Here is an 18702-nt window from a genome sequence, read left to right on the forward strand (position 1 = left end):
AACATGTGTTGTCTGGCTCTCGACATTGCTTGGTGATACAGCGGCTGTTCACTCTCCGTAATGCTGTTGCGGTGACGGTAGATTTTGTCTGCGCTCCTTATCTGCCTTTCGCTTCCACTTTTCTTCATAACTCTCCTCTTACGTACGTGTGTTGCGACCGTCGCAGCAACAGACTGAGTGTTGACTCACTGCCGTCCTCCAAACACGCTTCTACTGGACATCTCCGCCGCCGGCGTTATAGAATTACTCACTTGCAAGCTAAGCATCTGCTCTCAGTGCTCCTCGGGATTATTAACTAGAATCCAGCCGTCGTGAAAAAAAAAAAAAAAGTTGCGTAGCTTTTGCGCACGCGTGGCTAATAGTTGCTTCGATTTATTATAAGAAAGGCGGCAGTTATAAAGGTTGTGTTCGCGTGGTTTTCACGGGAACGTAAAAGTTGTTGAGTGCCTATACATTCCCAAAACAATTCAAACGTAGGAACAAAATTCACCTGGACCGGCGTGCTGCCGGTGGAAGCGGGATTCGAACTCGCGACGGTCCTGCGCACTCGTCCGCTCAAACTCGGATGCCATGAATCGCGCTATCTACATCTTAAGAGCCGAGTTCCTTGGCTGGTATGACCCGGATACAGATTTCGGTAATGGCAGAATGACTGACTTTCAAAAGTTTGACAAAAGTATTCGCTTTGTTAGGTGTGGCTGCTGACGAGATTTCAGTTCAATGAAATGTTTGTTACGAGCAAGTGATGAGCCTTCGAACAAATAATGTCGCTGAAGCCATCGTTTGGACAAGAGAAATCGCCTGACTTCCGTCTTGTTTGAAGCTGTATATTTGGCGAGAGAAGACGTACAGACCTCATTTGTCCAATCCTCGGCTTCAGTGAAGTCGCAACAACCGATGTCGGACGCTCGCGTGGTAACCCGTAATTTGCTTCGTTGGACTGTGCATGCGAGGCTCTAATCAAGTGGCGCTGCGGCGTCCTACTTGCTATCGTGCCTCGATGCGTGCGCGCGCATCAAGGCACCCTACTACTTGCCGTCTTCTGTCGCGACCTCCATTGGCCGCCGCTGGTCGATGCGCGGTATTATCTTTTCACATGTATCCTCCTTTGTGCGTGGTGTGTTGCTCACGCGTCCTTCAATACTTCTCGGAATGAGTTTCATGTGTTGACCTGTTCCCCGACACGACGTGAAATGCCTTCGAAACTGTGTGAATGTGGTTTAATCATGCCTTTGCAGTCAGCTTTCGAGAAAACTTCGAAATTAATTCCGTTGCTTCATAAGAGGCGACGGTGAAGTAACCATGATTCGCGTTTCATAATAGCTATGTGAAACTGCGCGAAGAATGTAAGATAGTTCGTCTACGTGACAATCCACGCCGACGATGTTGTGTTTATGCAAGGCCAATCAGTTACCTCACCGTATTGGGCGCGAGGATTTATGCTTACTCTGCCCACGTATGCTGTTTCTGGCATCCAACGTTGGCGTATAAACAAACAAGTTTCTTTATTCTCGTTTGTGTAACACCAGTCAGCAACAATGTTTTGACTTGAACGAGCACCGTCTTCAGGTCTTACAAATACCGGTATACCGTAGTGGCTTCGAAAGCGTCCACCTGCGGTGATATTTGCGAATCTATCTGGATCTTTCTTCCTGTGACTCATCCTTACAACCTGTACTCATTGTGGTGCCTGTTGTTTGCGGCTTGTTTCGTGGCGAAAGCCAATGGCACGTCGGTAACGTCTTGACTCGACGAATAAAAAAGAAAGAAAAAAAAAAAAAACGAAGCTAGAACTTGTTTGCCCACTTCGCCTGGGCGTCGTTTCGAAGAAGCGCGGTTAGTTAGGCCTGTACACCTCCCTCTACGCGGTTTGTGTGGCTGCGATCGCGTCAAGGTTATAGGTGCTGCAGCCTCGTTTTTTTTTTTTTTTTCCTCGGTCGCAGCCATGTTTTCTTCTCTTTCTTTCTTTCTTTCTTTCTTTCTTTCTTTCTTTCTTTCTTTCTTTCTTTCTTTCTTTCTTTCTTTTCTTTTATTTTGTTCGCGTCAATGTCGCCTTCCTTTAACCTTCACTTCGCTCTCCAAGTTCGTTTCTCGCCGCCTTCGCTATTTGTATACGTTATTTGTTGTTTTATGCTACCATGCATAAATTAACCTTAACCGCTGCATGCGCGCGTGCCAGCAGCGATGTGATCGAAGACATCCGCAAATGCCGGTACGTACGCATATTGAGGTCTGGCACGCGAAACGTGGCTCCATTTAAATTTCTCAACGAGCCGGCTTGGCATCTTCGCTATTGGTGGCATTCATGCCACGCTTAACGTGCGCTCGGGTTAAGCGTTTCGACCCTGCGTGGTGTAAAATGGTGACGGAATCGCAGCATGACGCCCCTGTTCATTACGACTGCCTCGAAGATGCTTCAGCGATAGTTTTCCGCTGCATTGTGATAGACAGTGTTCTCATCGAAGAGGTCATTTCTGTTTTCTTTATCTATAGGTGGCTTTGGCAGCAGCGCCTTTTTTGTTTTTGTTTTTTTTTTGTTACGCGTTCAGGTTTGCATATAGTGAGTCTGCACCGTTAATTTTTCAACCTGCGGCTAGAAGTACACTTCATATAAATGCGCGCAGAGCACGGGTCTTGTATCTATATCTGTTCTCACCGACACGAGGTCCTTCATGTGACTGGAACTACTCGTGGAAAGAACAGAATAAATACGTGTGCAGAAAGAACACGCAGCCACATTTTTTTTTTTTTCAACATTCGTTGATCGTCTGGAGGCAACAGTGAAACGCAATTAACTGTACTGTACGTAGTTGCCGACACGTGTGTTCATCGTATTCGCAGCACAGTGTACACAGCCTAAAGTTGTGGAACTGAACACAAGATTTACTGCCTTTTTGATCAACTTGGAAGAAAAAAATCAGCCCAAGCAGGCGCGGCAGCCCAAGCACATATGCTTCAACGACAACCTGTATGACTGACTGTGTCTTCCTCATATTTTAGTTAAACGCATTTTCCACTTCGGTTCCATGTTCCGCCGCGGCAAACAAACAAAATCAAACGAACGTCATAATAGGAATAACTTGCTGAACTAATTCTTATCTCGTCATTCAAAAGCTTAAAAGCTTCTTTTTTTTTACCTCTCCTTTCACAGAGTTTCTGTTATCTTTTCATTTCTCCTACTCATTCCTTCCACTTGATTTGCTTATGCGAATCGTCTGTTCATATGAAAAGAAATAAAGAAAGCGGGCGATTACATTTCGCGGAAGCGTGCTGTCTCACGTCTTTAAATTCAAATGGGGCGGCGCTGCTTAGCATCACAATGCTGTAAGCTGGATTGCGTTTCTTGAAGACCTACGAGCGGTACACGTCCGCGCATGCTTCGACCTTGAGCAAGCGCGCTATTATAAAGGCGGGCGGTCAGCCCCTCTTGCGTTCCGCACGCGTGCGCATTTGCGGCCTATTTGACCTGTACCTTTTTTTTTTTTTTTCTTTTATCGCGTAAGCCGATCAAAGACGGGCAAGCGCACTCACTCGTCTTTAATCCGAAATGGCGCGAGTACCTGTTTTCATTTGGGACGAAATTTTAGCGCTCCTGCAGCGTTATCTTAGAGCCTCCTCGTGAACGTAATAATACCTGTTACTTGCTTAATGTACTATAGAACAACAGAAGTGGTGCCAAATACAGGCATTGCGGTATACACAGAGTCGCGTGTGTGCACGAGTGCGCTCGTCGCCCATGCAATGAGTGCACTGTGTCGCTGGTCGAATATCTACTTAATTGCAGTGCGCATTCTCTCGGAGAATGCGCTACGGACATATTTTAGTTTTGTCTGTTTGAAATCTTCCGTTCGGTTTTCATTCGCGCACAGCCGCATGGTCTACGCTGCTAGTCGACACGTTGATGTTATGAGACAGCGACGAACCGAAACTTGATTCCATATGTGCAACAATACATTGCAGACAGACGCGTTTGCATCGCTTCAATGCGGTTTGACACGCCTGCCGGCCCCGCGGGACTGTCTTGTCGTTATACGCAGATCGTGCCAGCGATTCCTTCATTCTTTCACGCTACGTTACGTTCAGGCATTGGCCGCACGCCATGCTTCCCTTACTTTATTCGGCAGTATTTACTCGGCAATATTTATTTATTTAAAAAACAATTTCTATTCGTGCCGGCAGTTCTACGCTTGCAACCCGTCGAGCACCCTTTTGTCGTGTCACTTGTGACAACGCCCCAATGCGCTGTTGTTGTCGCATTGCTTACACAGCTGCGAATCGCCGGTTGTGTAGTTGCACAATTCAGCGCGCATTCGTGTATGTTTATCTGATGTTTGCTTGCGCCGCCAACCGCAAATCGTCATCTTGAAAGCAGGCCGATTGTATGTCTTGCAATGAAGGAGGAACAAAAGGAAACTTCGCACGCTCCACACACACACGCAATCACAGAGAGAGAGAGAGAGAGAGAGAGAACCTTCTGGAAGGAAGAAGTGCCCATCCCCACTATAGGAAGTGTCTCATGCATGGCCACCTCATCCATGGTTTGAGCACGTAAAACCACAAACCATCATTCTAACCGATTTCGGATGCACATGGACGCTGACACATGTAGCAGCCACCATTTCTCGAACCCTCTATGTATTGCTTCGATAAGAAGCAACGGCTGCAGGGAACTTCATTAAACATTCTCGTCGCAATCCGTGTTCTTTATTGATCGGCCGGTTTAAGGTTCCGTGTCCGCTTTCAGCTGTACTCGCTGCTGCCACCTACTGTCGTTCTTCTCCCTTTGCCGGCCTATTGTTTTATGCAACGCGAACGTCGAGTCGAATACCATCCGAACCAACTCTGCAGTGAATCTTTTCTTCCATTTATCGTCGATTCTGCGAAGAAAAAGAAATCGAAGAAGAAATCGAAGCACTTACCGAACCGGTTTCATCAGTTCCATTTGACTCATCCTGTAGTCTTTAGCTTATCTTCGAAAACGACTCGGGCTTTAGCGCTCGTATTTATGACGTCTCTTCTCTGTGCGAGGCGTTTTCGCTATTGCCAGGTGCTTCACATTTTAGCTTTCATCTCCTTTTTTTGTATTTCTTTCTCTTTATGTGTAAGAACTGCGCATTCGCGATGCTGTACGAGTCCGTTACCTTGCAGGGTTTTTACAAGTTAGCTCCATAAATCGATAAGGAACGAGGAAAACGCGGGTTGGTTAGCATTCACGGCAGTATACTGCACCGATATGTGTTCCGATTTGATTAGTTGATTTCAGAGCTTGAAGGTTTGAAGGTGCTGAGAGCGTGTTCTGCAACACTCCTCTACTGAATCATCCGCTTAACTGTCGCGCATCAAGAGTACAACTTCGGCGGGACGTACATGTGGTTGAGTGGTACAACAGTTTTGCGCCAGCCAGGAAAGGGACCTTACATACATTTCCAAATGTTACTGAACGTTCATAGGCGGTCAAGAAAACCGGACCTTATCACGGAATACATTTTGCTTGCAGGGGAGGATATCTGTATCAGTGCGTGGTATGTTAAATTGGTATCGTACGATTCTTTTCAATTTTACTCGGTCTCCTCAAAGGCTTTTTTCTTTCTTCGGTCCGCGCTGTCCTTCTGAAGTGTTGGTGCAGAAAGCGAGCAGTCTATAGGCGTCTGCCGGCGTTGCATGATCACGAAGAACGCTCGCGCAATCGTCCCACGAACTACGGCGCCGATGAGCGTTTTGAAATATGAGATCCGTTTCTCCCTCGCATTGTCTGCACGCACAGAAGAGCTTGTCTCTGCGCGAAGACCCGCGACTGGACGTCGGAAGACAAAAACACGTACGCACACGCACACAGCCGTGGATCGAAAACAGCCTCCTCCGAAGCGTGCTATGGGATGGCGTGAGAACGAACCGTCTATCAAATCAACTGCGCGCCTGTTCATCGTTTTCTTTCTTCCAACCCCACCACCACCACGACGCCCACTCATTTCACCGTCAGTGCTCGCGCGCGGCTGGAGACGGCGCGCGCGTGTTGGAATTAAAAACCTGATTTTGCTTGCTGCCGATTCCTCTGCCGCATCTCTGGTTGTGTTTACGACGACCTCCTCGTGCGCTCAGCGTTGAGCTTAGCCCCTCGGGCTGCTGCGCTTCAGGCCCTGTCCTCATAACAGCCGGCAATTTTTTTTTTTTTTTCGAGCTTGTCAGCGGCAGATCCGGCTTCTTCGCCCCGCTTGAAGCGTTGTGAATGAAGCCAGCTTTTCTTTATTTGTTAGGAGTAAGCGTCTCTGCAATATCCTGAAAGGGCGGGTGATTTCCTTCTTGTGGAGTGATTTTGGCCTCGTTCTCTTGCGAGACCCAATGTATGGTTTGCACTGGAAAGCTGTAGGCCGTTTTACTAAAAGCCTCACTCCATTTTGTCGACAAAAATTTGCAAAGACGGAACTGTAGCTAATGCATCTAAACAGTCCCGTAGTCTGAGGCTATAGTGGAGATTCATTCAATTTCTGAAATAGAGCACGCTACATAAGGAAACAATAATGATACAAAGATATTTCTGAAGACATAACAGTTTACAAACTGTTACAACACAATTATTACGCTGTAATACTATATCAAACTCTTACATTTATACAAATCGGTTTCGTAGCATTCGTACACTCTTTGTCGCACCTGCTCTCCCAGACTTGCAGCAGCGCGGGAGGTACTGGGTTCGATTACCGCGTGCCGCTGGACACCCACCGGTGCCCCGACCTTGTTTGCTTCTCCTTTCCACTCTCCTGTATCTTCTATGTATAGCGAAACATTCTCGTCCATCATTTGCTTTGATCCTATTCAGCTTGTTCAAGGACAGGCCGTCTTGCACTCTCAGTCCGAACACGATGAATTCGCTTTCAAAATTAGTGTGATACACATCCTGCTGCTGCTTTATATGTTGCATCCGAGTTACGGGCCAGGTTGGGCTCTCTGCACCCAGCTGTATGCAGCGCGCGCGCGTTCTATCCAGCGCTGTCGGTGATGTCGGGCTCCGTGCAGTTGTGGCGGAGGCGCTCGAAATATAACGGAGCCGAGTTTCTTTTCGTGAGGCCAGACTGGGTCTAAGTTTAGAACGCTTTGGCTGTCCTTGCGGGTCGCGCTCTGTATGGGGACCCCTCCCTCTTCGCCCGTCGCCATCTCCTCCTCATTCTCCATCTTGATGAGCTCACTAGACTGCTGCAGTGTGTAGTGCAGTTGGCCGGGAAAACCCGCGTGGAGTGTGTGTGTGTTCCCTTTGGTTCCCAGCGTGGCGTGTGACGTAAGCACCGTCTTTTCCCTCTCCCCCTCGCTGCTTTTCCACATCAACCGCCCACATTGAACGGGACGCCCGGGGCTGGCGACTTGTCTCGCTGCTGGGCTCGCGCGCTTTTCTGTTCACCCACTTTTTAAAGCTGCTCTTGCTGCTCGGCAAAGAGTGAGAAGGTTGGGCCGGTCAAGAAAAGAGCAATGTAGGGCAGTGAATAACCGCCGTGCAAGTCCCGTCACCGTCGCTTCTAGTGGTCAAGCGTGTTCCTTCTGAGTGACCCCCTCACCCCCCCCCCCCCCTACCGCGTTGTGTGTCTGGTCCTCCGACCGTCTTGCGTGGAGGGGGTTACCTAACCAAACGCAAACCAGACACGTTTGGCGGTTGTGTTGGTTTGCCTGCCTAGACAAGCTTGGCTGTCGAAAAAAGAAAGAAAAGAAGGATGTTTTGTTGTAAGAAAAAACAAACAAACAAAAAAGAGCAGGTGGATGAACCCCTCGTTTGGCTTCTAGTCCTGGCTGTGCTGTCATGCCAGCTTGATCCGTCTGGCGCGTAGTTTGAACGATACTGGCTTGCATTACAACCTTATGGTTCCGACCCTTTCTGTGTACGTGGTACACAGAATGTACGTGGTATTTTATTCGTTTCAAGTAACCTTTTGAAGAGCGCAAAGTATTAATTTCCCACATGGAGGTAGATGTTCGCACAACTGTTTGAAAGTGGTTTAGGCGCATATTCGGCGGCCGTCGGTCTTATTGAAAAATAGGCGTCAATATATGAACTTATGTCTACACGTCGTCTGTATATTAGACAATAGACTATTGCGCTCACGTGCGACGAAGAGCACTAGTAAAACGTTGCCTTGAATATGGCGAATTGACACGGAAACGTAAAGTGCGGCATCGACGTTCCAGTACCGCGCACGCGATGTGTCGAACCCTGACCTCATTGTGTAAGCCAAGAAGAGCGGCTTTTAAGGCATTAGAATTAGGAAGGACAAAGTTAAAAAGAATTAAGTGCGTGAGTTTGAACCCGACCAGTTGTTGGTGGCCGGCCTGTTGTATTGCATATCAGCCCTGTAGGCTACTTACTTGTTCTATCAGAGCTGTTGGATATTGTTAGCTGGTGTTGGCTACAGATGTAATTGAAGGTAAATAAGGAAAACAAATGCAAAGCTGACGCTCTTCCTCGCTGCTATATTTCCATTTTTTTTTTTGTTACGCCGTGAGACTTTTCAACGCGTACAGAGATGCTTTTAATGCCACTGTCTTTAAGCAAAAACACAACAAAAAGCTTAGGGAAAGGGATGGGTGAGGGAAACTTTTCGTGTAGGTTGAAGTTGAATTATCTGGTGCGTCCCTGCGTTATATTCGGGTCTGATGAAGTTACGACGTACGCCCTGCCGCGCGCTTCTTCCTATATACTCTGGTTTTGCTCCCGTCTCGTGCCTGCATGCGCTTCACATTCTTTCATGATGAATCTCAATGCAAGCTGTCTCTAATTTATGTCGTTGTAATTCGTGTCGCGAAACTACCGCCCCTCTCGTTCCAGTTTCGCCCGAACGAACACTGCTGACGCACGTTTTTCGAAATTTGGCCTTCGCTTAAAAAAAAAAAAAAAAAAACCGTCATTGTACGCACTCAGCCCGAAAGCCCTTGTTTATTATAACTTGCGAGAAGCGGATGAGGTTAGGTAGAAACGAGGCGCGGCACAGTAATTGACCGCTGACCTGGATTCGCGCCGCATTCAAGGGTTAGCGGGATGACCCGGTGACCTTTTCGGCGGCTTCGACCTTGCGTATACGCCTCTCCCGACGTGTGTAGTTTCAAGCTCGCCTGGGGCAGTGAATCGCGCGTACTGCGCACTCAGTGCTGCAGCCATGGAAACAGTGAATAGCGAGGCGTTGTCTTTTTGAAGACGACTGGGTGTGACGATAAGCTTCACGCCTACGAGGCTTTCTTTTGTTCTTTTTTAAGTATCTTAGTACTTTTTCACAAGCTCGTTGTGAGAGCTCCCGCACGCATAATCTTATGTGCAACTCGCTAGAATTATGTATACTAAGGCTGGACACACATAGTTAACACGTTGTGGGAAGCGATAGCGGCTGGGAAATACAGCTGTTGTGCACGTTTCTCGGACGAAATTAGTTGCGAACAACGTGTAACCACCGTTCTGCTATAGCAGATGAATGTTCGGGCTCCTTTGATGCCACGTGACTAGCGCTTTAGCGGCGAGTGTGCAATATGCATGTATGCAGTCTCCGTCGGCTCATGCTGAAAAGTGCAAACGCCGGCATCATATGGCGTCGAAAATAGGCGTTAAGAAGCCGCTGTAGCAAGCAACCACTCATTGATATAGGACTTCGCGAAGGGTATGCATTGTCAGGTGAAGTGTGCCGCGAAATAAATCAACATCTTCAGAGACGGTCTAGTTGTCGATAAGTGGTACAGTGGTCACGCGATAACTGTGATATGCGGGAAGTCGGTGTTGCTTTTTTCTCAAAAGCTTTATCTGCATTGGCGTTGGTCACTTTGCAACGGATAACGAATGTTTAAAAATGCGCGAAACTTTGGCGACCGAATAGGTACGATAGCCTTGATCACGTTGGGGCGTAGACAGCTAATTAAGCTTGATTGATAGCTGCATCTTCTAAATTAAGATGGGGTAATTAGTGCGCGCGCTGGGGTGGCACTTTCTCACGCACAGTATACAGGCGACCTGAATGATGTAGCGGTCAGCATCGCTGTATGATTGTCGCTGCATTTTTTTATATTTTTGGGGACCCGGCCGGGGCACGTTTCGATGGCGTAACACGAATGACCTTCACCTCACACTTGAGATATATGTCAGTGTACGAGCAGAGAGCTCGTCAAGTGTGCAGGGAGGCGCTTTCTGAATGGCGGGGCGAGCGTGTGACCGCAGTGTGACCTCTTACGTGCTGCACATAAGGTTATATATGTGGCTACGGCACATGCGGTCACACGCACCGAGTATGTCGTAATGGAGGCCCGTTGAAATACGACCGTTTCGGGACCAGCTGTTGGCGTAATCATCTTACCGGCGCTCTCGCTTATGCAGCTGCTGCAGCGACCTGCAGTGCGCGTGTCAGGGTTTACGACATCCCTCTGCCTTCCCTTGACATTCGTCTATGTATAATGTATATAGTATATATAGCGGCGTTGTGATGGAAAAGGCGGTCATTTCGTGTCGATTGTTGCTGTCCATTCCGTACATTCTCTCTATTGGTGCTATTGAAGCTTCGCGCCGCGTCCCTTGAGCTCCTGTCCATCTAGGACGTCGCCGTGGGCGCATTTTAGACAACTATACTATCTGATTAAGACTATCTTACGCAAGATACATGGGAGCCGCCATCTTGGGATGTTGAGCGAATGCTTTCTTATTTTTGTATACGGCGACTTGAATTTAACAAGGCCGTGAAAAGCCGAACACACCAACCCAATCGTTTTATGTGTATGCGTCTACCGTAGCACTGTTCGCTTAGTTAAATTAAAATACACAAAACGGCAAGGCTGCAGCCCAATATGGCGGCACCGAAACTCATCCGTAATATAGCCTATAGAGCGAGCTCAAGAATTTTGAGGTTCTGACGACGATTTGTTTGAGGTATGTTAAAGTGGCGGGATGAATTGCGGTTGGTTTTCGCTACCTCGGGTTCTTGTTAACGTGCACCAAAAGCATCTCGACTGTGATGTAGATGTAAGTGTAGCATGTAGGCTAGCGTGCCCCCCCCCCCCCTCATCGGAATGTGGCCGCGTCATTAGTTACTCGTTTCAGATGATATTCATTATAGAATAACACACGCAGAAAACTGCTGATCGTCTTTAACGCGAGGCATCTAGCCGCGCACTTCAACGGCACTTTTCGGGCATGATGCGATGCCACAAACCGCAAAGTGTACTAATGCAGTTTCGCTTACCGTGCGCCGGTCTAGCCGCCTCTGCACGTCTACTCCTCCCTGTCTCGGCGGCTATCCATCGTCTTCGATGTCTCTGTCCCGGCGAGGCTTCTCTGTGTTCCTCGCCTCCGTGGCCCGAATCTCGCGATGTCGTCGTCGTCGTCGTTGGCGAGGAAAGGGACGGCCTGCATCTGTTCGATAACGGACGCGCGCGCTGGGCGGCGTGGAAAGGTTAGCTTGGTCGGGGCCGGAAAAAACGACGGCACAGGAAGGTTCTCGCTATCTCGCCGGCGTCCGGCGACGAGATCGCGTGCGTTCTCTCCCTGGTCTCTTCGTGTAGGGAGGGGGGGGGGGGACTCGGTTAGCCGAGTGAAAGCGCATGTTTGGGGGTGTGGGTGTGCTGGAAGAGTAAAGGCGTCCGGTACACACAAGGACGAGAAAGCGCGAGAAAAAGGTGAAGTGGGTTCGGGGCAAACAAGGCTGCAGTTCAACCCCCCCCCCCTCTCCCTGCCACCCCCCCCTCCCACCGACACACACACACACACACCTCTCCCCCTTCTTCAGACGTCGACTGTAACGGTACTTGTCGAAAGGAAAAATTCATCCGCCCCGCTGCGGTGAAAGTGTATGGGCCCGCGCCTTCGTTCATTCGCTCGAGTCTGTGCGTCTGTTTGTGCTGAGGCGCTCGTTCCTATACGTACGTGGTGTTTGTGCGTGCGTGCAGCCTTTTACATTACACGCCTTGACGAGTCTCCCGCGGCGCGTGTGTTTGTGTGTGACGTCTTGCGCGGCAGCAGCAGCAGCCGGCGTTTGGCGAGGACGTTGATTGTACGAGCCGGCGTAGCGGTACGCGCGTTCAACGTACACTGCGTCTGCGCGCACTGAGGTAGCGCTGCGGTTGGGGCCGCCCGCGGTGCGTCCCTAGCGACCTGTGCTGCACCGCGCCAGCCAGCCTGCAGAAGTGTGGCGAGCGACGCCGGATAAGTAACGTCCAGGCGCCTCCCTCCAGCGCTTCGCATCCAGTCGCGAGCCCCGCGCTTGAGGCTACAGGTCCCGCGAGCCCCCCGCCCAGCCGCTGAACAGATCCCCGTTCTTGCCTCTGGCGAAGTCACCGAAGAGAGTTCGCCATGGTGGTGAGTTCCTCTCCGTCTCTCTTCTGCCAGCACGGATAAAGGCTTGCCTCCAGTCTTCCGACGACCGCCGCTTTTCTAGCGGTGTCTCGCGCCGTCCCTTTGTTGAGTAACGGTGCGGATACGACACCACGTGTTGAACCTTCTACACCCAGGTCGTGGAATGTGTGCTAATGTCGGAACGAGGTCTACTGCTTTCGAGGAAGCCGTCTTGGTCGGAAACCATGTCCTAGCAGTCACTGCACCTGTTGAGGCGTATGAGGATTGTCAGAGAGACTAAAAGGTTCAACCTCAATGCCCTCCGTGTCACCTTCCGGAGCACGCAGTGCCTTGTGTCACTAACGATATTGCCTGTAGGACTCGTTGGACAAGTCCATGAAAACAGCTTCGTGCCACATTACAATACGAGGAAAATCTTTCTCCCTTGTTGCGGTTTCTCAGTGGCAGCACAAACTGCCTTACCTGAGGTCCTTAAAGACTGCGAGGTCATTTCTAATCGGAGCAACGGGTCAGTCCTAATCACCGAATCTTCGCATACGTTCGCCTCCATAGTACAACCTGCCTCACAGTGCGCGAACTTCCCGGAAACACGTGCACCTGAAGTAGGCGGTCTGTCGCTCCATGCTTTTTAAAGCTACGCAGAACCCGCATCATTGCGTTATGTGATTCTCCTGAATTTGCAATACTGTAGGCTAAACGCCGGTTGCTAGCGAGAACCACGTCTATCGTTTTTTCCGCGTTTAAATGTGGGTCTACTTCCAGAGACGGTGCTGCGCAGGTGCTATAACTGTGCATTGGCCCATACGGTAAACAGTGTCTTTCCGGAAGCTGCGATTCGCCACCTGCATGGCGTGCCTGGGTTGTGACGTTTCCGCCCCGCGATAGCATTAACAGGCAACGCTGAAATCGTCACATCACCTCCAATTCGCGAAGGGCACGGTTCAGCCTCTCCATTAGCGTACCTTGCCGGTGTAGCGCTAGGAAGTGGGCGTGTACCTGAAGCAGTACGGAGTGACCTTTTAGAGGGGACACGTGGTTTCGTCCCCTCCCCCGCAGAAGTCGTTATAGTAGTAACGTTTAGTTTTTATTGAGTTTATAGACTCCACAGACTTTTTGCCGAGATTACATTGACTTTAGCGAATGCTTCTCTCAAGGGATTTCACATTTATCTCTCCTTCACTGACTACGGAGGTGTACACAGAAGTGGGGTGATGGCTCGTGTTAGAAAATGAAAATCGTACGCGACACGAATGTAGTACTAGGTGTATGTCTGGGTGAGTCGATAATTCGTCGATGGGGTGGTTTCGTAGGCGTAGTATGCGGGAGAACCACCAGTACGAGAAGGGGCCCTTACAAGCAGGGTATAACCCTGGTCTAATCGATGAGCCTAGGGGGAAGCCGACCCACTCTCCCAGTGTAGGGTAGTCAACCGGGCACGTCCTTCGTTAACCTTCCTGCCTTTCACCCATTGTCTGTCTCTCCATCTCTTTTTCTGTCACGTTAGAAAGAAAGGGAAGTCGTTGAGGAAGCCTGAAGTTGCAGACCGACTCTCTCACGATTGTGCCAGGTTCGATTCCTGTAGATCCTGCGGCGGTATTGCTCTTGCAGGGCGAAATAAGTTTCGAACTTCTACTGCACAAGTCTACAACGAAAATTCGGGGCAGCTTCTTCCGATCCATGCTCATTATATAGAACCTTTCGTGTGTTTTATACTCGAAACCATCGGCTGCGGGGTCCCTCCGATGCACTTAGCAACGTTGGGACATGCAAAGTCGATCAGTCGTCGTCACTATAACCTTGCAATTTGGGATAACCCGCATGACCTTCGAGGGATCTCTCTCTCTCTCTCAGATCTCGCTTGCATGCTCCTCAGATTCAGATCCTTGGATGGGGATTTTTGCCCGCGTTCGCGCGCATTCAGCAGTGTTATACTGAATAGGTCGCCTATGCTCCCAGCTGCTTCATTCCGTACGGGGCAGCGGAGTTTGCGTGCAAGCCAGCAGCTGCACGATTCCCGATATGCTAATGGATCGCTCGATCTAGTCTGTCGTCGCAGCGAGACAACGCTTCTGCGACTATCTTAATCGTCCGCCCCGCGTGCACGGGTCGCGCGGTCCCTTCGTTCTGCCTGTATACTTCCTGCTTGACGCACAGCGCCTTTCAACGATTGCTACGCGCTTGCCGCGGCTGCTGAATTCGGAAAAAAAAAAAAAAATCTTGCACGCGCGAGGAACTTTCCGGCCGCTGTGCAAACGACGAGCTTGCTATGTCTCTTGTCCTCCGGTTTGATGGATTCGCTGCACTGCAACTTCAGCTCGGTTTCCACGTGCTTGCAGACTTACGATTTCCTGACGCACGCAAACGTCTTCTTCTTCTTTATTTTTTTTTTCGCGGGCTACTGCTCGTTCACTGTGTTCCACGATCGTTTTATTACATGTATATTTTGTTCACAAAAATATGCTTTTTTTTTGTCTGTGTGGACCAATTCATTTTAATTCAGTTTTAATCTCTCGTTGAAATGCCCCGTTTCTGGCTGTGTGGTCATGGATTTTACTTTCGGGTTGTGGTGAGAAACACCAGGGCTCGAACCAGTCGCAAGAAAAGCAGCTAAAATACTAAAATACAAAAGACATTATGACCATCTGCTTAAAAGCGCAGGCGGCGATAAGGCAACTCGCTCATTCGAAGTTAAACAAGTTAAGCAAAAAGAAATACTAAGGCTAAAACCTGCAGATAATTAAGCCAAGGAAAGCATAAGGGACTTTAGTTGTTTTTAATTGTAGTGTAATGTTCATGACCTAAATTGAAAGGAATTAAAGCGGACGAAAAAGCACCCTTTCCGTCCGTGGGATACGAACCCAATACCTCCGAATTGTGAGCGACGTACTGTTGTCTGGAACAAGTGTCACAGCCTGACGAACTGCCGTTTCAATACCTTGAAGCAACGTAACCGTTAAGCAGAGTTGCGACCACGCTCGGTAGCCCTGCGTCCCCGTAAGCGAAGCCTTGCTTTCCGTTCGCCGTTCTCGTCAGTCGTATAGGTCTAGCACGGTCTTCAGCCGCTTGCTTTGGTCGCTAAACAAAGAACGTTGTGGAGCATTGTGACGTAATCGGCACTGTCTGGCGATACCTTCAGCGCACGCGTGTCCGGCCTCTTATTTTTCGTTTTTTTTTTTTTTCGTCAAGGTCGCGCCCCCCGATCGCACGTCCGGCTTATCAACGGGCAGTCAGCATCAGTTCAGATCATCGAGATCTCCCATAGGCCGCTAAGGGTCACTCCACATGACTGCCAGTGTTTGTGTCCCGCTGCAGTTTGTGCGCTCACGCGGGACCACTTTAACGGGCGCAATCTTTGGCACGACGCTCCGCGCGTCTCGTTATTTGGAGACCCTCATGACCAAGTTGGCCCCTGTTTCGCGGCAGAGTCAAGGTTGTCTCTTTTGTAGTCGGCGTGTTTTCTGTAGTAGGCCATATATTATCAATCGATTATATTGTACATTGTGTATCTCTTTGTGTGCGCGTTGATTGACGCAAGCATTGACTGACGCTACCTGCTGTAAGTGACAGCGATCATAAGAAATGACCCGCGGGGACACAAAGTGGCCTTTTGGGCTAATTGGTTAAAAGCATCAAAACGTATCTTCAAAAGACTCGCGGTATAACTAATTGGCGTTGTTTTCACGTCGCGTACTTGAGCTCACTAACCCACCGTATTAGTTTGACTGGCAAAGTGTCACCCTGCTGATCGCTATTACGCGTATTCGATTCCGGGCCTCGGAGGCCGCATTTCGGTGGGGGGCGAAATGCAGGAACATTCGTGTGCTTAGGTTTAGTGCACGTTAAAGAATTCCAAGTGGTCAAAACTAATCCAGAGTGCCTCTCCCATTACGGCGCGCTTCATAATCGTATTGTAGTTATGTCACGTAGACCGCCAGAATTCAAGCTTCAGTGCAGTGAGACGATGACTGTCGCATACGCGGGCGTCGCGCAAGACGTTCCTTCACGCAAAAGTGAAACTACATTTTCGGTATAGTGATCGATTGTCGTTATGCAATCCCTTATATATTCAACATGGTGGCAATAAAATTAACTGTTGCCGTTCTATATTTATATTGCGTGCTCTCTGAATATAGCCGACGGGTGCTCCTCGCATATATATAGCGCGCTCTTGAAATAACTCCGCAAGCTGGAATAACGTCTAATTCAACAGAAAATACCTGAATCAATTTGCTTACAATACGACGGTTCTTGAGGACACACTATTACGGTGGTAAGGTATTTCAATGAAGAGGTTCATCTCGTCTATATAAAATATACGTATACCGCTCATCCGGTATGTTGTGTGTTGGGTGCCTTTGGACAGTGAGCTATATATTTTGGAGGCCATCCAAGGTCATCCGCCAACGCTGTACACGTAATTTGAAGTTTGCGCGGCGTTTAGATATCTCTTATACGTTCGACCGCATCCTTTCGTTTCTACATTGCGACTGCTCGAGATAGGATAAAAAAAAACAAAAAAACTAGGCCGCCAAGTAGTCGAACGCGTCCAACTTGCGACGACCTCTTCTATAGCGGTCGAGGAACTTTTCCATTGTGTGATCTCCGATAAGAGGCGCGCTACCTGAAGAGTTCTACGAGCGAGAAGCTGTCGGGGCGGTCGTCGTGTGACGATAGCGTGCGTGCGTCGTATTGCGCAAAAAAAAAAAAGAAAAAGAAATAAAAAACGCCATTGTCCTGGTATTTTGTGCGTAGCCCCCGCTCAGCCAGCGTGCCCCACTGACGTCACTGTTACTGTACTTCAGAGCACGGCTTAATGGAATATTTGGCACACACGTCCGAAACACTCAAGATTGCCGTTTTTTTCACCGCAGGAAATGTACGTAGTCCTAAACTTCGTGGTCCCTGAGCCGAGCTTGATCGGAAACGGTGCCATTCCTTTGTTTCCGGTTTATACTTACCTGAGGTTCTGGTTCGTTCGAAGTGGCTATTTCTAAGAGAATACCTGACTTATTAGTATACCCTTGACTCCACATATTGTATGAAGATATTCACGGGACGTAACTCCATCATGGGTGCATTTGCTATTCAGTGCGTCCGTTGTGAAAACAGTGAGGGCTGTGTTTCCTCTGTAATATATTACGCTTGGGATATGAATCCCTACGTGCGAACCATTAAGCGATAGTGTCAGCGCACCATATAAGCAAGATGCGAATTCAGGCTTGGTCTATCTATACTCAGTTCGTAATTTTGTACCAGCCGGTTGATAAGGCATGATGCTGGGCGTGTACAGGTTCACACGAAATGTGTTCGGAAATCGAGCTGTTCTCATGTCGATGGCGATAATGCGTATAGTTTCGCAGTGCCACTGTTGTTCTCTTCGAGCTTCAGCGTACTCGCGAAACAAGGTCACGTGACCGTGTCTATACTGGAACTTTTCCTTGTGCAGCTCCTCCCAGGAGGGCGAAGCAAAAAGAGTTGCGCGCTCGTCAAAAAAATTTCGCGTCAGTGATTTATCTTTTCGAGACGAACAAAGGTTGTGCAACGTACCGTCGCTCACCTCCCTATCTCGGCACACCTTTCTTTTAAAACTTTCTTTTTTTGTTCGTTAGGGGGCGCCTGTATCAGCAGCGTGCCAAAAGATAAAACGCGAAAACTAAGAGACAACGCGCCGTAGCTAATTTCGCATTCTTGTCAACGATGGGGGGCCGCGGACGCCTGGGGTTTTTGCGCAATGGCTTATTCACCTCTGTACGCGTTGTCCTTCGTGCTGCAAGTCTAGCTCACCGTTACTCAAGGGCGTGGTCGTTCGGCAGGTCACACAAAAGGTCACGTGCAAGAAGAAAAAGAAAGTGTCGCTTCTTTTACCACTCTTTGATTGCGTCTTCGTTTCTTATCTTGCACTTATAACGTAGTTTGCTTCATATAGTCGCGTCCCAATTTCCCTCTCAGTCGTTTTTTTTTTTATTATTGAGTTAGCGTCTCTCTTCAGTTTTCTCCTTGCTTTTTTATCTTTCATTAAGAGCACTTCACTCAAGCTAATTACCGTCGCTCGATTAGTATCCATCCTCGAGTTTCTATAGTTTTGTTGTGCAGTGAGCCCTAATTGCCTTCTCGATGGGGCGCATCCATCTATACCTTAATTGTATACCTCCTTTCTGGCTTCCATCTATCAGTCTCCGCTTCTTTTGTTTCTCGTTACTCGTGCACATGTACGCTCGTGATGTCTGCCACACCGCTTTCGCGTTGCGCCCCGAGCCCCCACTCATACCTTGTCATTCGCTACTGTCGGGTTATGGTTTGTGCTGGCTGCGGACTGTTCCAAAGGCGCGCCGCCGAAGTTACACCGGCGACCCGCAACCCTGGCGACCTTGAAAGCGTTGTAGGTATATTGAGTTGCG

General features: G+C 49.0%; 1 protein-coding gene and 1 long non-coding RNA gene across 8 annotated transcripts in view; one reads left to right on the plus strand and one right to left on the minus strand.

Annotated features, from left to right (window-relative positions):
* LOC119394019 (uncharacterized) overlaps positions 1-11648 on the minus strand; it is a 218210-nt gene extending 206562 nt beyond the window's left edge. For 2 of the 5 annotated variants that reach the window (XR_007416064.1, XR_007416063.1), the window contains exon 1: positions 11196-11648. This is a non-coding gene — a long non-coding RNA (uncharacterized LOC119394019). The remainder of the gene's footprint in view (positions 1-11195) is intronic. The other 3 variants (XR_005184040.2, XR_005184039.2, XR_007416065.1) reach the window with 3 other exon arrangements.
* The window catches only part of LOC119394018 (sodium/potassium-transporting ATPase subunit alpha), a 139034-nt gene that overhangs the window by 65772 nt on the left and 54560 nt on the right, over positions 1-18702 (plus strand). Inside the window, exon 1 of one of the 3 annotated variants that reach the window (XM_037661227.2) lies at positions 12039-12307. The exons of the other annotated variants lie outside the window; for them this stretch is intronic. Within the exon in view, the coding sequence (XP_037517155.1) occupies positions 12302-12307 (6 nt within the window). The 5' untranslated portion in view covers positions 12039-12301. Of the gene's footprint in view, positions 1-12038; positions 12308-18702 lie in introns of those variants that run through there. 3 annotated transcript variants of the gene reach the window in all.

Source organism: Rhipicephalus sanguineus, chromosome 5 (assembly GCF_013339695.2).
Source record: "Rhipicephalus sanguineus isolate Rsan-2018 chromosome 5, BIME_Rsan_1.4, whole genome shotgun sequence".
NCBI classification, from domain to species: Eukaryota; Metazoa; Arthropoda; class Arachnida; order Ixodida; family Ixodidae; genus Rhipicephalus; species Rhipicephalus sanguineus.